General features: G+C 41.1%; 3 protein-coding genes across 4 annotated transcripts in view; 2 read left to right on the plus strand and 1 right to left on the minus strand.

The window, feature by feature from the left end:
- LOC144091000 (FERM domain-containing protein 5-like) overlaps nt 1-1,092 on the minus strand; it is a 28,491-nt gene extending 27,399 nt beyond the window's left edge. Inside the window, exon 1 of the mRNA XM_077622963.1 lies at nt 592-1,092. Within this exon, the coding sequence (XP_077479089.1) occupies nt 592-693 (102 nt within the window). The 5' untranslated portion in view covers nt 694-1,092. The remainder of the gene's footprint in view (nt 1-591) is intronic.
- cry5 (cryptochrome circadian regulator 5) lies at nt 534-8,486 on the plus strand. 2 transcript variants are annotated; one of them, XM_077622943.1, is made up of 13 exons: nt 534-877; nt 2,235-2,451; nt 2,532-2,726; nt 2,848-2,966; nt 3,038-3,192; nt 4,207-4,347; nt 4,851-5,018; nt 5,096-5,236; nt 5,387-5,538; nt 5,672-5,892; nt 6,145-6,743; nt 6,818-6,991; nt 8,103-8,486. In XM_077622943.1, exons 1-11 carry the CDS (start codon nt 745-747, stop codon nt 6,201-6,203), a joined length of 1,701 nt encoding a protein of 566 aa, XP_077479069.1. In that variant the 5' UTR covers nt 534-744; the 3' UTR covers nt 6,204-6,743; nt 6,818-6,991; nt 8,103-8,486. The 2 variants fall into 2 exon arrangements, with proteins under 2 accessions (XP_077479069.1, XP_077479077.1); XM_077622951.1 differs by lacking the exon at nt 534-877 and adding an exon at nt 1,668-1,765 and having other exon boundaries at nt 8,103-8,484.
- A 1,899-nt stretch (nt 8,487-10,385) lies between these two features.
- On the plus strand, nt 10,386-18,227 carry LOC144090977 (uncharacterized). The gene is made up of 11 exons (XM_077622933.1): nt 10,386-10,452; nt 10,525-11,314; nt 13,424-15,293; nt 15,453-15,600; nt 15,677-15,804; nt 15,893-15,928; nt 16,009-16,283; nt 16,361-16,449; nt 16,567-16,784; nt 16,901-16,949; nt 17,040-18,227. The coding sequence occupies exons 1-11, from the start codon at nt 10,403-10,405 to the stop codon at nt 17,335-17,337; spliced, it is 3,951 nt and encodes a 1,316-aa protein (XP_077479059.1). The 5' UTR covers nt 10,386-10,402; the 3' UTR covers nt 17,338-18,227.
- Nucleotides 18,228-18,454: the final 227 nt, after the last annotated feature.

Genomic DNA, 18,454 nt, shown 5'->3' on the forward strand with positions numbered 1-18,454 from the left:
TCAAATTCTATTTAAAAAAAAAAGTCTTTTTTTTAACTCATTGGTCTTCATTGACGTCACTTAACATCCGATCCATTTTGACTGGGATGCTTTGCCCATTTCAATCAAAATGAATCCGACAACTAGCACCGTCATTGGTGCGTAAAAATGAGCATTCACAATTATTCCACCTAATTAAAAAAAAAATCCACCCAAAAAACCATTCCTTTTATGTTAATCATCTTTGTCAAGGGTGATCAGGTTCCGCAGCAAAAGACATATCGAGCCAACACACAAAAGCGATCCCTTTAATCCAGCATGATAATCCCGTTTATAAAATAGCCTGTCTGTCTCTGCACTGACATATTCTAATTAAAAATGTTGCATGCATTTGCCAGCTCTCCCACTCCCCAAGCATGCAGCATAACTGCTAATGGGGTGTCCAAACTGGTGATGTCACTGACCAGGCATCCTCAATGATAATCGGACTGACTGTCTGCCTATGCCCCCCCTCACCCCCCTCTCCCTTCCACTCCAGAAATCCCATTGAAATCAACAAAAAAATGCGTCAAGTGGCATTGCCGAAAATGACGTGTTGCTGACGGCACTGACCTGGATGGTGCAGGTGTACTCGGAGTCGTCCAGCAGCCGCACGGTGCAGTTGCACTCCCGGTCCAGACTCCGGATGCTACTACTCATCAGTCTGCTCAGCATCTTCCCAGCGGTCTGCGAACCGGACCGGGGAAGTCGACGTCAGGCGCATGCATGCGAATTAGAGACGCGCCCGCTCCGTGTCCCGACACCTGGACGTCCGAGGCGTCCATGAACGCCACCGCAGATGGAGCATCTCCGACTGCTTGCTTGGGGGAAACACCGCACCACCGATTAGAGATTAGAGGTACGGAATCGCTGGCTTTTTCCACACTGGACCACCTTCAAGTGTTAAAAAAAAACTCCACTCCACCCACATTTTTCTCCCCCATCCTCACCTTCCCTTCCTCCAATGAGTGATGGGAGCGTCTGGTAAAACACCCAATTGTGTTCAGAAGGCACATGGGTGATAATAACAATAATAACCGACGCTGCGGCAGAAAGGCACGTCTCCGGATTCACAGAATAGCTGGATGATAACATTCGCAAATCCATAAATCAAAGTTTGCTGCATTGTGTCACTATAGGAATGGAATAGAATTCGCCATGAGCGAGTTGAGTTGCTTGCTTGGTCATCATTACGATTAAAATGTGCTCTGTGAACACAAAACTCTGCCTGAAAGGTGTGTTAATGAAGCACTTTTTAATTACAATGTATAGTTTTACAAACATCCGTTTCATAAACATAATCATGATAATCATTAATTATTGAAATAATTGCGGATGTACTTATTATTGCTAACAGCGTCAATACAAAATACTACTAGACATTAAGAAACAAAATAAAATGTACACTTTTTTAAAAACCAAAGGCTTCAGGGAAAAAAAAATATAATATAGTCAAATGATATTTGATAATTCATAGATTATTATTATATTGCGATACACTATTAGTATTATCATTTGATAGTGTAAATCTCGTTCAGGGAAACTTCGCGTGTATTTTCTGCATTACGGTGACATCTAGTGGCAGTTAAATACATCACAGATGCTCCGTGTGTTGGTTCTTTTCACGCCCCGCCTCTCACCTTCTGATTGGCTGGCTTACTTCCTGTTTCATAACGCTTCAACGTGTTACCAAACACTAATTTGACACGAGCCAGTTTATGTTGGACTGAGCAAAAAAAACATAAAGGTAAGTTATTTCTATCTCTTACTTAAAAAAAAATATTTTTGATGCACGTTGCACGTGTCCCTGTGATATAAATGTTCATGCCAGGACGTAAACGTGGACACAAATGACTACCACTACCTTGTGTTTTTGTGTAGTAAAATGCAATATGGGCAATGGAATTCTCAATCTGAAAATAAATCAACCAATCTTTTGCAATGCAATTCCACACAGAAGATTCTACTCATTAGAAACATCTGGTTAAATCTGAAAATATTGAATTCAATGCTTTTATTGTCATTATACAAGTATAATGTACACAAATAACAAACACAAAACTAAAAAATAATTAATCAATAAATAATAGAAAGAAAAAAGTAGTAAATAAATAAGTAGTTGCATAATAAACAGTCACCAAGATAAATAAGTAGAGAGGTGCACAAATAACAACTACAAACAAAAAAATAAATAATTCTGTGTTCCGTTCCAACAGACATGGCTCAGAGGTGCATCCACTGGTTCCGTAAAGGCCTGCGCCTACACGACAACCCGGCACTAATGGCCTCTCTGAAAGACTGCGCGGAGCTCTACCCGGTGTTCATCCTTGACCCGCACATTTTTGACAAGACACGGGTAGGCATCAACCGCTGGAGGTTCCTCTTGGGGTCGCTCAAAGACTTGGACTCCAACCTCAGACTACTTAACTCCAGGTAGGCTCACAATAGTAAACCCAAGAGCACGGAAAAATACATTTTACCGACTAATGTATTTTGCTTCCGTTCTATTTCAGGCTGTTTGTTGTGAGAGGCAAACCAGAGGACATTTTCCCCCAACTTTTCACCAAGTGGAAAATAACCAAGCTGACGTACGAATACGACACGGAGCCTTACAGCGTGTCCCGTGACCAAAAGGTGGCAGCCCTAGCCAAAGAACACAAAGTGGAAGTTCTCTATAAAGTGTCCCACACGCTTTATGACATTGACAGGTACTGTTAAAAAATGTGACCAAACTTTCTACAATTACTTAACAACCAGATGTCCTTGCATTTTAATCTCCGCAAATGTGATTACATTGACGAATAGTTGCCACCGGCCTTGTTTTCCTAGAATAATAGAGGAGAATAATGGAAAAGCCCCCCTCACGTACAACCGCATGCAGGCACTAGTGAAGACCCTCGGCCAACCAAAGAGACCAATCCTCGCTCCCACTACAGAGGACATGAAAGGTAGCTGACTAGTTTTAGTTGTCTTCTTGTTTTCATGGGCTAAATGCGACATTGTTGATGTCAACTCAAAGGTGTGAAGACCCCTCATTCAGAGGATGATGAAAACATCTACAAGATCCCAACTGTGGGTGAACTCGGTCATGACACATCACAACTTGGAGAGGAGTCTTTCCCAGGAGGAGAACAAGAAGCTTTGAGGCGACTGGAGGAGAATATGGAAAAAACTGTAATACATGCATTTTTTTATTTTTGCATGTGCTTGATTTAAAGGTGCTATGAAATATACGGTACCCGGTCAAATGGTCGCCGGTCTTTTGGTCGCCCGGAAGGTAAGTGATAATTACCATTTAAATTGTTGCTCAAATTCCCAAAATACAAACTGCGAATTACTATTTAGTCATACTTAATGCCCTAGTAATTATTAGGCTAAAGAAAAGCTCCAAATTTCCCGGACTTTTATTGATTTTTGTTGGAGAACTTGTTAAGACCCTGACTGACGTAGCTTCTTAAAGGGACAACGCATGTACATACAAACTCTTATACACTCACATTTCGGCTCGGTGAAACTGCTCATTGTTGGCTTTTATTGATGCGTAGACCGTGTTGTTTTACCTTGTTTTGTCGCCGGTCTTTTGGTCGCCGGTCTTTTGGCGCGCCTGTTGTCGCGGTCGGGGCGACCAAAAGACCGCGACCAAAAGACCGCGACCAAAAGACCGCGACCAAAAGACCGCGACTAAAAGACCGCGACCAAAAGACCACGACCAAAAGACCGGCGACCAATAGACCGCACACGGAAATATACTGCAAGTGATTTTAAAAGGATAGTAAACAGTATTTTGGACCCAGCCTGTTCAAAAATATGGCTGAAAAGGCTTATTACATCCTAATTATGTATGTATAACATGTACTACTAGTTAGCACAGCACTTAAAAGCTGGAAACGGTCATCAATTCTGGTTGTGATGTCACAACCAGAATTGCTAGAAAAAAAGTGGCCGGTCCCTGATGCATTTTTTGGGGGGTGAAATAACTATGAAATTGCATAGAAACAGCCAGATTTAAGTGCCAAATTCATTTCCTACATGTAAAATTACATCAGCCATTTTTTTTACCATTTCATAGCTCCTTTAAGTTATTAATATATATATATATATATATATATATATATATATATATATATATATATATATATATATATATATATATATATATATATTTTTTTTTTTTTTTTTCGCCTAAAGGGATGGGTGTGCAACTTTGAGAAACCGCAGACATCTCCCAACTCTTTGAGCCCGAGCACCACGGTCCTGAGCCCCTACGTCGCTTTTGGGTGCCTTTCTGCACGCACCTTCTGGTGGAGGCTTACCGAAGTTTACAAAGGAGTGAGTCTTTTTCTAATTTAAGTAAAAATGTCCACTATAAATTGCTAGAGAGCATTGGCTCATCAAGTGGTAATGCAATGAATAAACCGTTGGAAGTTTCGGAAGTTCGGTGTTAATCAAGTTAGCAAATTAGCCAGCTGACATTAGTGGTCATTAATACGAGTATATGAAGGTACTTATTCGGTATTTTTATATATTCACCACCAAATTGTTTTGCGGCCACTTTAGTCAGGTAATAACTGTTGTTTAGTGAATGCTCACATTTGGCTCACATTTAGACTCTTCCAGGCTATGAAGACATAAAAAAAAAGATGGAGATGTGATATTATTTACTAGTTTTCATCTCCTGAAAATGATTTAATCCATTTTCTTTTTGGGAAGCAAAATACTGCTGCAATTTAATTTTTGCTTCAGGGAATTATGATTTAGTAGTTTGAAAATATTTTATTATTATTGTTTTAGCCCCGAGTCGATATTTCTTTTTCTTTTTTCCTTCCTCCTAGAAAAAACATTCCGATCCACCAGTGTCTCTACATGGACAGTTAATGTGGCGAGAGTTCTTCTACACAACCAGCGTTGGTATCCCCAACTTTAACAAAATGGAGGGCAACCCTGTATGCACTCAGGTGGACTGGGACACAAATGATACATATCTAACTGCGTGGCGAGAGGTATAAAATTGATGCCATGTCTTTAACTACACCATCACTTACCTGTATCTCACTACGAGGGCCTTTATTTTGAAAAGGGACGCACCGGTTTCCCTTTCATTGATGCAATCATGACCCAACTAAGACGAGAAGGATGGATCCATCATCTTGCTCGACATGCTGTCGCCTGCTTCCTCACCAGAGGAGACCTGTGGATCAGCTGGGAAGAAGGCCAGAAGGTAACCATAACAAGCTAGATCGTGCCTGAAAGAAATGATGCTGCCATTAACCCTTTATAGTCATCAGTCCTTCATAACCCTTGTCTTATAAAGAGTTAAATATAAGGGAAACATTCTTTTCTCTTTGTGTGCTTCTATTTCTGACTTCAGGTATTTGAGGAGCTTCTGTTGGATGGCGACTGGGCTCTCAATGCGGGCAATTGGCAGTGGCTCTCAGCTAGTACCTTTTTCCACCAGTACTTCCGAGTCTACTCGCCTGTGGCATTTGGCAAAAAGACGGACAAAAACGGCGAGTACATCAAGTACGACTATCCATTAATCCCATCATCTGTTTATGTGTATTTAAATGCGTGTTTTACGAATGTGGGCAAATGTTCGGTAGTTCGTCACGCCGTAGAACTGTTGGCATTTTGTTCATGTCTCAAATATTGGCAGGAAATACCTCCCCGCCTTGAAGAAGTTTCCGGCTGAGTACATTTACGAGCCTTGGAAAGCTCCAGGCAGTGTGCAGAAAGCAGCAGGATGCATCGTGGGTAAAGACTATCCTCATCCTATTGTGAAACACGAAGTGATCAGTAAGAAGAACATCCAGAGGATGAAGTTGGCCTACAAAAATAGGTCTGCCAACGCCGATGAATCGACTACCAAGAAGCAAGGTGATCAAAAATATTCAGGCTTTCTACTAGAATCTAGTTGGCTACAATTCTCGTACTTTGGGTTTAATGTTTGTCAATATTATAATGTACCTTAAATCTGTCTTTATTTAAATTTTATTTAGAAGTTATTAATATTATTGAGAATAATAATAATAAGTAAAAACTTCTTTTTTATTTTCATTACAATCAGGATATAAAACAATTTTTAGGAGCCATAATAGTGCTAAAATAATAATGTATCTTTTTTTGCAGGTGTGAAACGCAAGGCGCCCTCTGTTGTCGATATGTTGAAGAAAAAAGCAAAGAAATGAGGGAAGCGAATATACATGTTGGCATCATTCAGTTAACCATTGTTTAGATACGTTGCATTGGTTTGTTTAATTGCATGCTTTATATTTTTAAATACTTATATCTTCATACTTTTTTGTACACAGATAGGAATAGGAAATAGAATGGTGCTTTACTAGTGCAGAGTGGATATGTTACTGTACTTTTCTTGAATTTTCCCCATACTGTTGGTATAGATATTTTCATTTTTATATTAAAAACACTACCATGTTCCTCAAAGAAAGTGGGGGTGATCATTTATACATAGCAGTTTATTTATTTAAGGCAAAAATTCAGTAACAAGAGAACGTTTACATCCAATGATCCAACATTCCAAGAAAATGACTGTCTCATCAATAATGACTTGTTTTCAGAACAGGCCTGCAGCGCTCAAGTATTGACTGACTTCCCAGAGCAGCCGGATTGGCCCTGGGCCTTTTATTGATATTTACCAAAGCTTGATTAGGTGCACTGGCTGCAAAATGAAGTGCAAGGCTTTAACAAGTTCTACAAGTGTCGCTAAAGTAAGATGTAGAAAGTAGTGTACACCCTTCTTGCTTTATTTAACTACAATGATGCAATCATTCAAATTGTGCAGGCATCCTGTGTGTGTGTGTGTCAGCTGTCCGAGCAAGTCAGGCATTCTGCCGCTTCCTTGGACCTGACACCGGCGTGAATATCCAGAAGATGATGTCACAGCCTTGACGGATGAGCAAAGCTTAGCTCCGTTTCCATGGGGACGGGATCAAACAAGCAAACAGTGCGTGTGCATGTGAGAGGCCGCTTTCTTCTTCCTCTTTGTGCTCTGACAACCCCGGTTAACTGCGTGGACATTTCATAATTGCAAATATTTCGGAGCGTGGCACTGAAAGAGCTCCCTCCAGCAGCTGCTCGTTGGTGTACGGCAGACTTGTAAATGGCTCCCAGTGGAAAGATTTCTGCTGCGCGTCCGACCGACACGACTTTTGGAATCGATGGACCGAGATGTCCAATCCGTTTACACTGGGAGGGCTAGCAGCAAAACACATTAAAAGACATGTTAGCTTGTTTATGTGTAGCTTGTATTCATCAAGGTTAACCCAACAACAGTGAATTGGCGTATTTTATGGAGTATAAATTGCACTTTTTTTCACCGTTTGAGTGGACCTGCAACTAATACTCAAATGCTTCTTATCTCGTTTGTGAGTGTGAGTGGTTGTCGGTCGCTCTCTGTGCCCTACAAATGACAGGCGACCAGTCGAGTGTGTAGTTGGCTGGAATAGGCTCCCGCAAACCCTGCGACGGATAGTGAAATGAATAAAAATACGCGGCATTCGACACCAGATCGGTATCGACAAAACATTCAGTCAAAGTCAAAAAGTCTGTTTTGGGACATCCCGAGTTTTATTCATAAGCCTGTGAAATTGTAAGAACTAAATTCCACTAACATGGATTATTACCCCAAATAAATGAAAAGAGTCGAGCAGAGGAGATGCTGGTTGCTATGCGGCCTTGTAGGGATGTTCTATTTCGACTGCTTTTCCACAGGGATAAAAATGATCGTCCGTGGACAATGTAGTCCTCTCAGTTGTAAATAAAAATGAATATAAAACCAAAAGCACTCAGGTGAACGCTCTAAAGTGGACTCCATTTTTTTTCATAGTCTTTAACTCAACGCATATCCGACAAAGATGGACGTCCAAGTCATTAAACTAGAAGAAATGGTTTTGAATGTGCACAATTTGTTTTACAAGTGTCAAAAATATATTAGAATTTGTCCTACTACCAAAATGTGGTTCCTTATCTTTTGCAGACATGTACAACTAATGCTTCCAAATACTACAGTATCTTTCTATATTGGGAACTTGCCACTACACTAACTCCCACATTTCTTTCCTGTGCAGATCGGCAACGCGTCTGACTTCATTAGTGACGTTCTATTCGTCCAACTGGTGCATCTTATCGTACACAATGGTGTGCCGACAGGTCGGGCGGAGGTGAAGTGTTTCACTCTTCTCCTATTTGAGGGCCCACTAAAAATAGCAGTGTGTGTACGCATGCTCTCGCCTGATTGGAAATCACAGAGCCTCAAGTCAGATTTGCGGGGCATCTGACAAAGAGGGACGTGACCTCGTCCACGGTGAGTGCGCTCCATTAGGTCTTTGCTCATATCCACCATTATTTGATCTTGTCTAATGATGTTATGATGGCTTTAGTTTGTGTTTTTTTGTTGTTGTTGTTTGTTTTGTTTTTTTGCAGCTGGCACCTGGAATTTTTGGCTTGACTTTTTTTTTAACTTGGGGGAAACTTTTGTTTACTTTTAAATGGCTTCACGGAGAACACGTTCCCATTCGGCCAATGGAAGGGCAGGCCATTGGAATGGGATTACTGGGAATAGTCGGCCCGGAGGCTGCAGCTACATCTCCAACGTCAGGCCAGAGAACAGGTACAGTTTGGTGGGGACTTTATTTCGTCAAGTGTCGTGATTGGGCTTATTGTCGATTTATTTGCATACTAGAATGTGCAAATTTAATGTTATAGTAGGATGTCCATAGAGGGCAGATTCAGATTTAGAAAACATATTTTTATTATAATAGGCATCATATAAAGACTCATTTGTTGTCATTTTTTCATGCATTGTAATTTACTTACTTTCAATGATGATTGAAAACCTTATTTTTTAATTCTTAAATGTATCCAGTGTGTTTAAAATGAAAAATGGATACCTACCGTTATTGAAAAAAAAGTGACGTTTTTATGTTGTGTAGATTTCCTTTCCACAAAATTCTGCACATCTGTGCTATCAAATAAAATGTAACACAAAAAAGAAACACTTAATCTCTGTTGATAGCACACTTTCGTAGTAGACATCTTTTTCCTTAACTATGTTTGGAGATGCATGTATTGTAGCAAGGATGAACAAAGCACTTTTATTGGGCATATCTTTGATCAAACGGTGCTTAAAACGGCTAAATGAGAAAACATATGCTGAATATTAGCAATCAAAAGATCAAGAGTGATGCGTAGAAACAAACAAACATCAAGTGAGCAGTTTCAAGACTTCCTCATTAAAGCCAATTAGCAGGAGAATTTCCTGTGTAATAATTGTTTAATCAAACAGCAACATGAAGTGGTGCCTAGAGGCCAAAGGCTATGTGCATTTATGCTCTTTCAAAGCATCTGTGTCATCTAGAATTTGGGAGTAGAATAGAGAGGGCATGAGAAAGTCTTCATTGACCTCAACACTGAAGAGCATATGTTGCTATGAAGTCATTTTAATTTGTTTTTCCAAGATAAAGGAATTTCCGCAATCACCGTTTTTTTTGACACCCGAATTAAATGTGCAAGTCTTCTTCCGTATGGACAGGAGCACACTATGCAGCGTGATCGCTCAACTGACTCAAGAAACGCAGCCGGCCTTCGTGACCACTCTCAAGTCCAGAGCTGTTTCGGAGAGTTCCAACGTCAAGTTCTTCTGCGTGGTGACTGGTGAGCATCTCTATCCGTTGGAACCAAGCTAAATGATGAAAAATTGCGGGTTGTGTTAACGCTTTGATAAATTATATTAGGACATTCATATAATATGCGCATATGGAAACCAAGTCTCTATATGATCGGGGTCACCTTTATTGAAAGAGACACTTCATGCAAAGAATGTAGAGGGAAAATAGTAGTTTAATATCGTATTTGCCGGACTATAAGTCTCGCTATTCAAAGAATGCACAATGAAAAGGAGAACAAAAATATTAGTCACCCTTGAGTGTATGTTGCATTTTACATGATCAGAAACCAAGAACAAAAATTATACATGAAAATATAACAGTAAAATAAGGAACAACAGACATAACAGGTAATGTAGCTTATAACCTAAAAACACACAACATAAAAAGCTGTTGGCAGTCAGAGTGAACAAAAAATATATATATTAGTCGCACTAGAGTACAAGTCCCAGGCCCAGCCAAACTATGGAAAAAAAGAGCGACTTATAATCCAGGAAATACGGTCCATGTGGATAACATAAGTAACATAATTCCATAAAATATCATGAAATCAGTTTTACATTCCTATTAAAGCCACTGATCTTATTTGAGTGATGATTTCTCACAATTTAAAATGTTTTTTTCTGCTTCAGGTTATCCTATCCCTCAGCTTACTTGGTACAAGGATGATAAACAAATGGACAGACTATGTGGCCTTCCTAAATATGAAATATTTCGCAATGGGCAAAACCATTCGCTGCATATTTACGAGTACGTACGTTGTCGACTATGATATTTTTTGGATCGATTTAATTGGTCTATCGTCAACATGAGTTTGTCCTCGCAGCTGCACTGCGGAGGACGCCGCCATCTACCAGGCGTCGGCCAGTAACAGCAAAGGCATCGTGTCGTGCTCCGGGGTGCTGGAGGTCGGCGGAATGAACGAGTTCAAGATCCACCAGCGCTACTTTGCCAAGCTCAAGCAGAGAACGGACGGCCGAGGCGGGAAGGAGAACCAGAAGCCGATTCGGGGCATCAGCCCGGAACGCACGCAGAAGAAGCGGCGCTCCACCGTGGAGGTCTTCTCCAGCGTACCCAGCTCCAAAGAAGACCAGGTCCCCGAGGATTTGGTTCCATCAGCTGTTGAAGATTCAAAAGTGAGGATGGAGGAACCTGCAGAGGAACCAAAGGAGGAGAAACCTGCACCCATAGCCAAGTCGAAAACTGATAACGACAGCGGCGTTGCCAAGACTCCCTTTGTTAAGAAGAAGATCAAAATTTCCCCCAGAGGCGAGAGGACCCCCGATGAAACCAAAGAGTCGGAGAATGTCAAAAACACGGTTCCATTTGGAAAACTGTTGAGAAAAAAAAGTTTCGAGGCGCTACGTTCGCCAGAAAGTCTGAGGAAACACAAAGAAAGTGACCGAAAATGTGAGGAGAAAATTCTGGAAAAGAATCCCACCTTACCCTCCCAGCTCAAAAGTACCCCAGAACCCCAACGGGCCTCAAAAGCAGTCCCGCAGAACCTGACCGACCCCGTATCGGCGGAAGGGGCCTTCCAAAAGAGGACGGCTTTACCAGAGCTGCCGCAAAAGGAAACAAAAGCCCAACAAAGGAATCCGCCGGTGGAGAGCGAGGTGAGCTTTTTTGTTCCTCCTACGTAAGATCACGGGTAGCTTGGTGGTCCCGGCCAACACGAGCGACGTGCTGCTATTCATAGCAACGACGTCAGCGCTCTGCGGTGCCAGTGGGGCTGCGTGATGCTGTCGTGTTTACTCGTGAGACAGCCTGGCAATAAGTTTGAAAAAGATTAGCATGACTTTTTACGAGAACCTGTTTCATGAATGACACAAAAGGCTTGAGTGAAAATAGGAACCATAAATGACACGTCATTGCGTCCATCATACTGAGAGATGCTTCTAACATATTGCTGTTTATTGGCGTAGTCAAAGCTAAGCGCTGTGGATTTCACTTCTGATGAAGCCTCGTAGGGCACTTATTGGCTGCCATTGATGGTGCCGGACCTCCAATCCGTTTTTGCCTGGGCGAATGAACGTTTGCTCATCAATCCTCACTAGCAGCACAAATTACATCATAGGTTGCTGTTTTTTTTTTTCATTTCATAATATTTATGACAATGACAGACAGCCAATGCATTTAAACTGGGAGGACTGGCAGTGGATGCCCATCTTTCATTGCCTTACCTGCCATTTACTTTTTTAATGTTTTTTTTTTCAAATTAAAACATATTTTAAATTACAATAAATACATAAGAATATTCACTATTCACTCACTCAGCCAATTAGTTAAATGAGTGCTTAAAAAGAGTTGAGTGAAATATAAGGCAAAACAATTAAACCACCGTCTGACAAAAACACATTCTAAAAAATTGTCAAAAGTTTAAAAATTAGGAATAACTTCCACAACAATACTAATTAGAAGGCAAATGTTATGACGCAATGTTAAATGTTGAACACAAAATAACCTGTCAACGGTTTTTAGCCACGTGGACTTTTGAATGGTGATTATAGACAAGGGCTGATGCAACCGTCTGCACAGTTAGTTACTGACATCAGTGAGTCAACTGAAGTGGCCCTCAAAATGATTGACATTCCAATGTGACCGCACTTCACCATAAAATAGCCCCATAGCACCCTTTCTAGATTACTGGAAATAGCACTAATGTTGTTAAAACATCCTCATTTGAGTCCAAACCTATCCATATTTACTTTAATCCAGTCAAATGCTTTTTTTACATGTCGCAAGCAAACAATCCAAATTAATCTTTCAAAATGCTTTTGAAATCAATTTCTGCAGCACAAAATAGGTCAAGTCATTATAATTATAGTATGAGATTATGATATTTTTTTAGGTAATGCCACGTGACTAGGGAAACATCTGTTGCTATTTATAGAAGGCTAATTAAAAAAGCAACTCATGCTTGGACGTGATGTGGATTTGACACTGTCTGGACCACAAATCGGTGATCAACCTGTTTTCATGTAACACTGACATGTTTTATACGTTGTACAAGTCCAATGAAAGATGATCGTGGATCAAAGAGCTGATTTGTATCCATTTCCTTGCTCCATACGAATATATAAAACCTCTGATCTTTTGCCATTAATGCTAAAGGTAGTAGTTACAAAAGTACATCTCGGGATCAACTTCGCTGTCTCGCCTTACTTTGGCAGCAATTGAAACAAACTGTTCTGCCTATTCTAAATCTGACTACATTTCCATTGCAGTGTTTACACGAGTTGTTTCAATCGCTAGGTTATGTGTGGCCACTCGAAGCTGGGGGTGCACGAGCACCCAACACAGGGGTGCAAAGGATTAAATGTGTAATGGCAGTCTTGGTATAGTGGTTACAGCTAATCCGTGAGAAATGTGTTTTCAAAATTCTTTAAACGTATAACAAGCAATACATTTACATTCTAGTATTGTAAACACAGAATTAGCATGGCTGTCTCTCCAATGAAATCCTCCAGGAAATATTGAAATTAGCTGGTAGTTTGCAGTGGAGTAAACAAGCAGCTACATGCTATTTGGAAGCATTGCTTACATTGCATAGATTGCATGAGACGCCGATTATTTTTAAGTATCTAACGTAGGCTTTTCCAGGGATTTCTATTTGTTGCTGGTCACGCTGTTACTGTTGTTGAAATTGCACGTTTACTACGTGGCCGGGGATAAAGTGTCATTTGTATTTACAGCCTGGAAACATGCTTGCATTGTCTCCCAAGGTTACACAGGCTCCTACATGGATGAGGGGGAATGATGCACCAGTTAAACCAGAACCTCCACCTGATCAGGGTTTGGCAGCGACGAACGCACGACCCCAGCGGAAAACTCCATGGAAGGGAGCAGCTTCAAAAGAAGACACTCGGCTCCTCTTTGGCTCACCTCTTGCTAAAGGGCCGCAACACAAAAAGCTTCATTCCAAGGGATCAACCGAAGGCCTGACGATCCCGCAAAAGTCAAATGTCATTTCGCCTGAAGACCAGAAAAGCCAAGATGTTTTAATCGTCAAATCTGCCAGAGGCTTAATAGGACAAAGTAATAAGAATTTAGATGGTAATGAAGTTAAAAAGTCAATAAAAATGCTAAATAAAAAGATTGATGAACCAGTGACAGAAACCACTGCGGCACCGAGGGCACAACAAGCGGAACAAAGCAAAGATGAAGTGACTAAAGTCACTAATACCAATGTTGTGTCTTCTAAGAACAAGAAAGGGATGGTTGAAGCTGATGGTCAACATTCCAAAAAAGCTTTGATCTTAAATGAGCAGCAATCCAGAAGATTCCAAGAAACCACCCAACCTGTGGCCAGGGTCATATCTGTTGCAGAAATGATGAGAGCCCAAATAAGCACTCTTGACTCAAACAACTTGCCTGCAGGCTTGCTAGGCAGCCCAGCGGCTGATCCCCTAAGTCCTAAGGATAAGACAACTCAAGGGAGGAAGTCCGAAGCTCAAGTCATTCCAGAGACTAGCGTTGGTCAAACATCACCACAAGCAAATCTTTTAGAGAAAAGTAATAGCAGAAAGAATAGGACTTTTGAAGAAGATTCTAGTCTTTGTCCTCCATCTGCCATTGAGCCTTTAAAATTAGAAGGCAATGTTCTGGACATTCCCTTTGCAGGTTCTATCAATAACTACCCTTCGGTTTCTGTGAATCCTAAAGAGGAAGAAAACCCAAAATTTCAATTAGTCGCTGATGGCTTACCTAGGAATTCTGTTGGTCGAACGTCTCCAAAGGAAAATCTTGAAAAGAAAGGTCATCCAGGAAAAAGTAGTACATTTAAAAAAGATCCCAGTCTCTGTCGTTCATCGGATCCTGTTAGCACAGTAGAATATAATCAAGACTGTGCCACTATCCCCCATGCAGGTTCTTCAAAAACCTACCCTTCTGTTGTCATGAATCCTAAGGAGGAAGAAACTCAAAGAACTACATTAAGAACCAAAAGTGATCAGAATGGAGACTTGGGCCATCGGGAAAAGTCTGACCCACATATTAAATTACACACTAAAACTCAACAGGGAATAACTGGAAACACTTCCGAATCACTTATAATAGAACACCATCCAAGAGGTTGTTCACCGGGGGTGCCAAATCCACGATTCATTGCTACAGATACCCAAGAAAACAGCCCTCATATTCAAGGGCAGTCAAGGGTTGAACGAAATCCAGATAATATCCTGGCGAATTCAAACCCCAAAACCAAGCTGTTATTGGAGAAAAAAGATGGTGATTGTTCTTATTCTTTGGCAACTCCACAAGAATTAGCGTCAGGAGCCCGTCGTAAAATCCCTCTCTCCAAGGACAAATCTTTGGAGGCCAAATTACAACCAGAACCCCAAAGTGAGAACCAAGAGATTTCTCCACCAGACAGTATGCATTCAACAAGTAGCATGAAAACGACGTCATCTCCAGAGGTCTCACCACTGTCACCTCTTCTTCTTCCTTCCAATGACGAGACAACTTCTTCGGAGAAGCGATCGCCGATGCTAGGAAGAAAGAAGACAGCCACCGCGACAAAGACATTGACCCAACCACCCAATGAGGACATCCAAAGTGAGAAAAGTTTGAAGGACAGATTGGACCCATGCAAAGGTAGGGTTCTTTTTATATTCAGGCATTTTCTGTTCCATTCATTTTCTATGATTAGGTAGCTGGTAAATTGCTGCACATTGATTAGTCGCCTGTGGTCTTTAGTTACTCATTGATTCCTATGCCTGTTACGAACAAAATTCTCACACCTGTCCCTTTTAGCTCCCCAAGTTATCCGTAAGATCCGCAGTGAAAGCTTTGCTAATAGCTCGGGGCACTTAAAACTATGGTGCCAGTTCTTCAACATTCTCACTGACTCGGCCATCACTTGGTACAGAAATGATTTGGAGATTGCCCGAATTACGAGAAGGTAAATTCCTCGTTGGGAAAGCTTTTTTTCCCAAATGAATGTCGACCGATTCTCAGCATTTCTTTTTGTTTCACAGCGCTTCAGACGAAAGTCAGGTCAATCTGGCTATCGTTCAAGCATCAAGTAAAGACTCTGGCGTTTACAAGTGCACAATCACAAATGACTATGGGAGCGACTCCACAGAATTTCTGCTTGGTCCAAACAGTATGTAATCACTTGGCACAACCGTATTTTATCCGTAATATTTAGCTGCAACAATTCTGTGTGCGCTCCTTCTCCCCATGTGCTGCAGTTTTGGCTAGGATTTCTCTCCGCGGGGATCTTGGTGGTAAGACTGGATGTTTAGCAGTTGATGTAACCTAAAGCCTAAGTCATTTGTTAGTGTAACTCTTTTGTACTGTCATCAAGTTGGAGAAGAAATAGAAATGGCACCCCTGGTGTTCAGCAAAGGCGTGGCTGACAGTGGCGTGTGGGGCAACAAGTTGTTCGGTCGCGTAATGCTGGACCAATCCTGTATCGGCGAAGGCAGTGGCCACAAAGTCTGCAGGGCAAAAGTCATATATGGCTTGGAGCCAGTCTTTGAGTCTGGTCACACATGTGTCATCAAAGTAAAACGCGAAATCGTCTATGGCGGGAAGGAGGAACACGGCCTCACCGAAAGAAACTTGGAATTAGTCAAGCAGGTATGCTTCAGTTCCGAATGGGAGGCTTTATGTTGTGTGGAATCCTAATAAGATGTTTTACGTTGTTCCGGACACAGCAATGTAAAATTCAGAATCTGGCTCGGGAGTACTGCAAAATCTTCTCTGCAGAAGCAAGAATTATTGAAAACTTTGGACCTCCTCTTGAGTGAGTTCCAAATAGTGGACCAAATGTTACCTTGTTTTTGCATTGATTCTGAGCACCGCTTGGTAAAAAGAATGGAAATGTCTTTGCTTTGTAATGTCATTAACCTCCACAAACCAGGGTCATCCCAGTCCACTTAATGTACCGGCCTGCAAACACTATCCCTTATGCCACTGTGGAGGCTGACTTGGCTGGGGTCTACCAGAAATATGTTGAATTGGACCATATGGAAAAAATGGAGATGAAAGCCACCTCTGACGTCGGGCTCAAGTGTTGCGCCTTGCAGCACTGGATCTTTCAATGGACCAGCAGGAATCTGCTCATCACCCGACTTGAAGGTAGGCTTTGCATTTCAAAATACAGCTGAACATCCAAGAGTAAAGAAATTTCAAACTGCAAATTCCAATGTGTTTCTATCAGGTTTTACACAACATAATCATGCTCTACTTTTCAGGGGTCGATACAAAGATCACCAACATTGGAATTACAGTTAGATCTACTGGGTTAGTCAAATGTTTAAATTATACTACAACATGGTTTTTGGTCTTTGTATCGTTTAGACTCGTCAACCTACTTTTTTTTTATTGCTGCAGACATCAAGGCCTCCAAATTGAAGGCAAGCCTGAAGTTTTGGAGGCTTTTGTTTCACATCACCATTGTAACTACTTTTGCGGCCTCCTGGGTCTGAGGTCGCTCAAAGTTTTGGACTCTTTAACGACACCAGCCAAGTCCAAAGGCTCCAAGAGCCCATTACTACAGCGCAAAAATCAGGCTTCTGGCTCAGGGAGCCCACAGATTAGCAGAAGAGCAACCGGTAGCCCCCGGACGTCGAGAAAGTCGCAGCAAGAGGGCAATAATACTCTGAAAACTGCTGTTGAAGTCTCTCTCTGAGGCATTACAGACCAGAAATTTACCAGTTGCCATTCCTAGTCTTTTTTGGATTTAAGTGTTTATTTGTCTGATATTTTGGAGTATTATGTCTATCCAAACAATTCATCATCTTCTTGGTTATAGACCCATTAGTCTAACATAAAATATAACTATATGGTATACCTATATTTTGCAAACAGTTTACCTCCGTGCATCCTATGATCCAGATAGATGCACCATGCGTAACCTGGGAATTGGCTTGAAATCTAGGCAGCAGTGATGCCAATATTTTCATTCATCTAGGTTGTTATTGCTTCAATTAAGCCATTCGTCATCAGTTCATCCAGAATGGAGTAGTTAGGCAAGGGATGTGATCATTTAGACCTGCTGCGTAAACTGATGGTAATGTGTAAAGTTTCACCTGGTAGAAAAGTCTGATGTGGTACTAACATTGACCTGAGAGAAGCGGATATTTCTGAGAGAAATTACAAAGAAGAATTTGTGGTGGTAGTTGTGGTAGTCATGTGGTTTCAGGAAGTCGTAAATAAAGGAGCTATGCTAGCTGTTAATTAATTTGGTAAATTTACAGCAGAGATAACAGCTCACTGTTCTAACATGGTAAGCTGCATTTGAAAACCACACGTGTTTGCTGCTTATCATATTTTATCTGTTCTTGTGCGCTTCTATTTGTTGATTTAGTTCACTTACTGAAGGCCTATTGTTCCATTCCACGTGACAACCTCTGGGTCCGTGGCTTATTTATAAATACTGAACATGTTTAGCACGATTACCATAAAGTCAACTTTTGTACACAGAGGATCCAACTATTGCGCACATGTAGATAGAATTGTCGCATGACTTTGATGTACAGTGACACATATTTTATATTATAACCGCTAAATGGGACTGAATGTAAAATAAAACAAAGACGAGTGTCTGGAGAAATATCCTGAGAGTTTGTGCTGTGTTTTAAGTAATAAGATGAACATAGTTTCGATTCAGTGCTGACCATCTTTTCATCTGAAAATACCAGAAAACGTGACTCATCCTGTTTTATGACATCCTGTCCCAGTTTTTGCAAATTTGAATGAATTATACTCATTTTGCTGAAGTCCTTCTTAAAAGACTTTACGCCAGA

This window comes from Stigmatopora argus, chromosome 2, assembly GCF_051989625.1.
Source record: "Stigmatopora argus isolate UIUO_Sarg chromosome 2, RoL_Sarg_1.0, whole genome shotgun sequence".
Taxonomy (NCBI): domain Eukaryota; kingdom Metazoa; phylum Chordata; class Actinopteri; order Syngnathiformes; family Syngnathidae; genus Stigmatopora; species Stigmatopora argus.